Source organism: Labrus mixtus, chromosome 4, assembly GCF_963584025.1.
Source record: "Labrus mixtus chromosome 4, fLabMix1.1, whole genome shotgun sequence".
Classification (NCBI taxonomy): Eukaryota; Metazoa; Chordata; class Actinopteri; order Labriformes; family Labridae; genus Labrus; species Labrus mixtus.
In genome coordinates, this window is record NC_083615.1 from 6,404,811 (window position 1) to 6,410,889 (window position 6,079).

At 40.1% G+C, this 6,079-nt stretch overlaps 1 protein-coding gene across 1 annotated transcript; it reads right to left on the minus strand.

The window, feature by feature from the left end:
- On the minus strand, positions 1 to 4,391 carry LOC132972511 (SH2 domain-containing protein 7-like). Its single transcript, XM_061035408.1, has 8 exons — positions 3,816 to 4,391; positions 3,583 to 3,722; positions 3,005 to 3,171; positions 2,224 to 2,313; positions 1,702 to 1,867; positions 1,462 to 1,605; positions 679 to 1,353; positions 1 to 583 (listed from the first exon to the last, which is right to left on the minus strand). Exons 1-8 carry the CDS (start codon positions 3,970 to 3,972, stop codon positions 539 to 541), a joined length of 1,584 nt encoding a protein of 527 aa, XP_060891391.1. The 5' UTR covers positions 3,973 to 4,391; the 3' UTR covers positions 1 to 538.
- Between the last annotated feature and the right edge of the window lie 1,688 nt (positions 4,392 to 6,079).

Here is a 6,079-nt window from a genome sequence, read left to right on the forward strand (position 1 = left end):
GATAACCATAATAAGATAGTAAACACGCAGTAGATTATAGAAGATAATGAATGCTATTTTGGACATGTTTGACCCACTTCCCTATTGCTGTCATATACAAACTTTCGAAAACTGTATGCAAATAAAGTTGCCTCTGACTGAAGAGCTGCATTGATGGCAGCAACTTAGAACACGTTTGAAAGATAAGGTGTAAACACAGTGCACTCTTTTCACTGATACAATGATTTATAGTGTGAAATAGATCCATTAAGGCCTTAGTAGTGTAGTAAAAATGAAACATCCATTTTTTTTCCCAAGTGTCATTTATGGACTTGTGTAAAAACATTTGTTTTGTAAAATAGAAAAATACATGCACTTGCATTAATCACGTCAGATAAATACATAAATAATAGAAAAAACCCTTAATTTTAAGAGCTATGAACATTAATTAAAAAAAAAAGCAAAACTCCACAGAGTGTGCATTATTTAGGATCACTGTAGTGTCAAAGCAAAATTAGTTCACTTTTTTCCTCCAGATGCTGGTAAGGTAGCATCTTCACTATTTCCTCCTGGCCTCAGGGAACAGCCATTTCCATTTATCAGTCTGCAACATGTTAAAAAAACATGTTGTTAGTACATCTTTGTGACAAGGAAGTACGGTATTTAAATGAAAGTATTTTGACTGTATACGCAACTGACCTTTAACCCCCAGGATGAGTGGTTATGTTTTGGTCTGATGTCCTCCAGAGGCTCATAAGTGTTACTATCGGGTCCAGGTCGGTCTGCATCCTTGTGAACAGGAATCGTCTTGTATTTATTAACATGAGGGATCCGGCAAAGGAGAGCTTCGGTTGAGACTTCGGCATACATTGACTCCTCGTGCTCCTCTGATGTCAATGATAGCTCTGACGCTGCAGTTTGCTGACAACCAGGCCTGCCAGCCAGGTGATAGACGGGATCAACATTCATGAGCTCCGGGCTGTGGCTGCGGCTCAGCCTGCTGCACGCGTCTGCTCTCTCTGGCTGTGGGCTGCAGGAAGCAGCTTGTCTGACAGGCCTCGGGGAAAGCCTTGGCGGTGTGTGTGGAGGTGCACTCAGCCTGTAAGACTGATCTCCATCAGACTTGTCGTCCAGAAGCGGCAGAGATCTGCTTTTAGTGTCCAGCAAGCAGAGCTGGGAGTAAGAGTCAGGTCTGGACGGGGGACTAACCCTGCTTATGTCCTTATCTCCCGCTGTAATGTCATGAGAGAGGAGTTGGGATCTCGGTCTCTCCCTGGGTGATTGTTTCCTGAGCTGAGCATACAAAACATTGTCCTGGTCATTCAGGGGGGCAGTGTCAAGGTTTCTGCTTCTCCGAGGCAGTGGTGGTACTTCCTGTTTCAAAAAAAAAACATGGCAGATTCTTCCTGTCAGTTTCTTCCAGTCAGCTAAAACAGTTATCATATCAAGAGTAGAATATTTTTTTGTTAAATGTCTACTCACCTCTTGTGTCCTGACACTCTTTGGTGGCCTAGCAGGTAGCTGCTCTGTGCTTCTCATGTGCACATTTAAAACATCTCTGACAGTGGCTGCAGGCTTTTCTGTCGGACTAACCCGGATTATATCGTACAGATCTTCATTCAGCATCTGTAAGAACGAAACCAGATAGTCAGACCTTCTTTCTTGATCCAAGATTCCTTACTATTCTCAGTCACAGACTGTAACTAAGGATATTTGTCTTACCTCAAAACATGAAGATGTCAGATACTCTCCAAATGGCTGAATGAAGCTGCTCTTGTAGTACTCTATGAGACCAGAGACTGTGTCATGTCCTACAGCGTCTCCACAGATGACAAACTGCCCTGATTCACTTTGGTTGATCACGAAATGCCGACATCGATCTCTACCTCTGCAACAGGAAATAAAATGTATGTTAACGCCGTGACTCTCAACATGTTCTTTTTGACCGAACGTTATCATCGCAGTGAAATCATCAGAACTTTTTTTGATTTTGGCAATAAAAAAATTAAAAAACACAAAACAATAGCTCTAAAAATGTCAAAAGGGACTTTGGTTAAGATGGCTGTAATAAGATATGTGGTTTAGACAACTTAAAACTGTCCACTGATGTCGTTATCCTACAAAATAGCTTATAAATAGTCTCATCGTGGATTCTTAACAATACCGATGCTGAGTTATTAAAGTGAGGCTCATTTCCAATTGGGCTTGCTGTCAACAAGACCCTCAGTATAAACAAATACTCACTTATAAGAGAGAATGTATCCGATGGCCTTGTAACTGAGACGGATCAGGAAACAGCCCAGCTCCTTCTCTCTGAGTATCTCTTCAGCATCCCTAAACACAGAACACAAAAAAACTTAAAAAACATAAACTAAGAAAAAAAAAAAAAGTCTTACTGCAGGAGTTTCCCATTTGGTTTGAGTTACCAGAAACAGTCAGGCACACTACATTTCCAACGTACTGTACCAAGAGACTAAGTGCGTAATTCCCCTTGGAAATTACATCTTGTCAAAGGAAAATCCGTTTGCTCTCGCGTCGTCTCAGTGAACACAACACGTAATGTGACGAAACTGTCCCTTGTGCTCTGTATGCAGATGTCTTGACAGTAAGTCTGCCGGAGGAACGGGCAGCAGGTTATTGTTGCTATTTTACCAAGAAGACCGTTTTCATCTTTAAAAAAGTAAATCCACAATCCACCAACTTTTTAACAGTGGTTTTTAAAGTTGAACCACTGAGAAAACGTGTGTTAAAGACCTGCCTGACAACGAATGGCAACTTCTGTATTAAAGATAAATCCTCTTTAATAGCTCCATATTTAGAAATTGGACATTATTATTATTATTTTTAAACTACACATACAGGAATTTGATATCTTCTTGTCATAATTAAACAACTTTAATATTCGGGAATGTGAATTCTTTATCCTTATAAAAGCAGTTTGAAGGTAAAAATGTTTGCTCGAAGCCAACTTAATTTTTTTTTTCCAGCCAACATATACTGACATGTATCCTTGCCGAACACTTACTTTCTTGTAATGAAGCCCAGGAACCAAGAGGGGAAGAAGCCGTTATGAACAATGAACGGCACTTGAGTCTCTAAGAACCACTTTGAAGCCAGCTCCCTGAGTCTCCCTTCAGTCTCATCACTGTATGAATCCACTTGTGTTTTTCTTTGCTCCATCCTCAGCCTCTCCTGTGGCACACAGACAGACGGTAAAGACAACCGGCAGCAATCATTTCCCAACATTTACAGTGAGGCTTGTAACTGTCTAATTTGCTTATTTTCCAGGAGGAGTCAGCCTGACGTTATGTGTTACTCAGTGTTCGCTCAGTTCTGGCTTTAAACAGGTGCAAAGCTCATCTTTCACTTGTATAATGATGTATTCAGGCAATATACCCAACATATTAACATGTATTAAACAATACGTATTGATTTATTTTATCACTTAATTGAATTGTTTAACCAATTCCACAACATCCAAAGCTCACCTCCAGTCTCAAAATACATTTAACAAAAGTTACATTTACATTGACCTCTGAAGTCAGGTTAATAAGTCAGTCATTAAAGCAGAGAGGGACCATTTATGGTGGTGGCAGCACTTACCTTGAGGCAAAATGTCAGACAGGTCCTGAGACAGGGGGATTTTGTCTTTCTCTGATACTTTGTCCTTGACCCTGAAAAGTGGCAGGTCCTCTCAGATCTGGGTTCCTGTTTTTCCAGTACGCAGAAATTCCTTTCAATCCCTGAAAAGGAAAAGAAAAACAATTTACAATGAGTCTCTATTTTTACTTAAATGTTTTATAAATTTCAAACCGTGGTGTAAAAATAATACTTACTTCTCCAGGAGATCGGCAGGCTGTGATTTGAACCTACTGTCATTTCAGAAAACATTACAAATGGGTCTCTCAACTTGTAAAAAGGGTCTTTAACCTCTATCACTATACTTCTTCTGAGGGAGTCTGACCCAACATGGGAGATATAGACACATGACATTTACAGTTGCACACGCTTTTTCCACCGGCTTGGAAAGCATTGGTGCTGAGGCAACAGCGCAGCGGAGTACAAACAGCTCATTTGCATGACGGCTGCTGAACAAAGCCGAGAGCTTCCTGAAGAGAAACGGAAAGTAAGCAGTACAGAAACTGTGGTTTGTGTGCTCACAAGTGCGTCTGCTTTACGTATCTTACCCACTGTCTGTCTGATTATTGTAGCAATGGGAGAAAAGTTGCGTCAACACTTGATCAATGTTTTCTGACATTGGAAATATTTCACAGGTTCACTTTGTAAGCAGAGATGTCAGGGGGCATATACAGACTGTAATAAGATGACATCACTCCATACCTTGTTTATAAGGTTTTAGTGTTGTCAAGAAATAATGCCTAACTCTTTCCCCACTGGATAAGAGGTGGTTGTGTATGAACTTTGCTACATGGGACCTCCCTGTGGGGGAGAGACAGTAACCAGGAACAGTCTGTGTCATGCAGGGAAGGATGAATCATTGATCTCACAGCAAACACTGCTGTTGGTCCCTTAAGATAGTCGATCAAACGTGTCCCTAACATGTGGTCAGTGTGGTTCTAAACGCCAATGTGGCCTCAGAAAGACGTTGGGCTCTAACATGTAATATATTGAAATTCACTTGGATATAGGGAAATCACCTTGATGTCAAATTCCAGTGGTAATGTTGGAATTGGAAAGATGTTTGATTGTACTTGAGAGTCAGGTTAACAACCGAACCTGAGGGCGGGAGTGCTACCTGTAACATTGGTTGGCCATTGGATTGTAGTTGGATGAATGAGAATCAGGTTACTGTCAAAGCCAAAATCTACTTCTTACATCGAAACACATAGACAACTTTGGTTTAGATTTTTTTTTTTAAAAAGGTCTAAAAACTAAATGATGGGATGACAGCAAACTAAATAATTCTGAATAGAATTGTGGTAAGTTACACTTCACAAATCATCAGAGCCATATATTATTGTTGTTTTTGTTTAGTCACAGTCCATTACAGGCAATTCCAAAAACTGTCCAGAACTGTCCTAACCCCCCCCCCCCCCCCCCCCCCCCCCCACCACCAGCTCAGGAGCGCCCACTGTGGGCAGCCCCCTCACTCTGAGACCTCTCCATTAGTCCATGTCCATAGGATCCTGTTTGTGCATGTGTGTGTATTTCGGCCTATGTTTGTGTAGCATGTTAACTAGACAGAGTGTAAAAACTAATTTCCCCTCGCAGGATCAATAAAGTATAAATTATAATTATTATTATTATTATTATGAAATTGGAGTCCACCCCTTAATCAGCCTAAACTTCAGAGAAGTCTAAAAATACATGTCACTTTTTTTCCTGCCACCTCGTCCCATCCTCTTTCTTTTGTCTTTGTGAGGATACTCTCTGTAAGGAATAATTGAAAATATAAATATATTGGGTACATAATATCAGATAGGGTAGGAGGATAAAAACAAAAATGTTCCAGCCTTCTGATGCAAGAGATGTTTTTTTTGATAAATTTGAGAGATGTCCGATTGTGGTAACCAATTCCACAACATCCAAAGCTCACCTCTCAAAATACATTTCTTTTAACAAAACTTACATTTACATTGAACTCTGACGTCAGGTTAATAAGTCAGTCATTAAAGCAGAGAGGGTAAACAACATAACTGGAAAACCACCAAATATCACCAGCCACCATTTACCTAATAATGAGTTTGTTCTTTGCACAACTCAGTATTGCTTAATTAGCATGGAGTATTTCAACATCATCTCAATAGTGTGGCATGGTAGGTTTTTTTTTAATGTCTTTGTGAGACATTATGTGGGTGTCTAAGAGGTTTGGGGTCTAAATGTCATCCATTTTTTGATGCGTGTGACACTCAGTATCATGTCACCATCTAATCTAGGTCTGTTTGCAATGTGTGAAGAATATAGACATGTATTTTATCTTTCAGATGAAGAGACACGGAAAGGAAGCAGAGATATCAAACAGTTACTGGACAAAATTGACCTTTAAGAGCTTTTTCAGTATTCTTGCAACATATCTGTGAAGGGGCGTAGGTCTTTGAAAGGTCAGAGGTTGGTTTTTGTCTGTTAAATGTCAAAATGA

Coding starts and splice junctions, on each gene's coding strand:
- LOC132972511 (XM_061035408.1), bottom strand. CDS start 3,972: ATGTCATGTGTCTATATCTCCCATGTTGGGTCAGACTCCCTCAGAAGA. Junction 3,172..3,582: donor GTCTGACATTTTGCCTCAAG/GTAAGTGCTGCC, acceptor TGTGTGCCACAG/GAGAGGCTGAGGATGGAGCA. Junction 1,868..2,223: donor GGATACATTCTCTCTTATAA/GTGAGTATTTGT, acceptor TTCCTGTTGCAG/AGGTAGAGATCGATGTCGGC.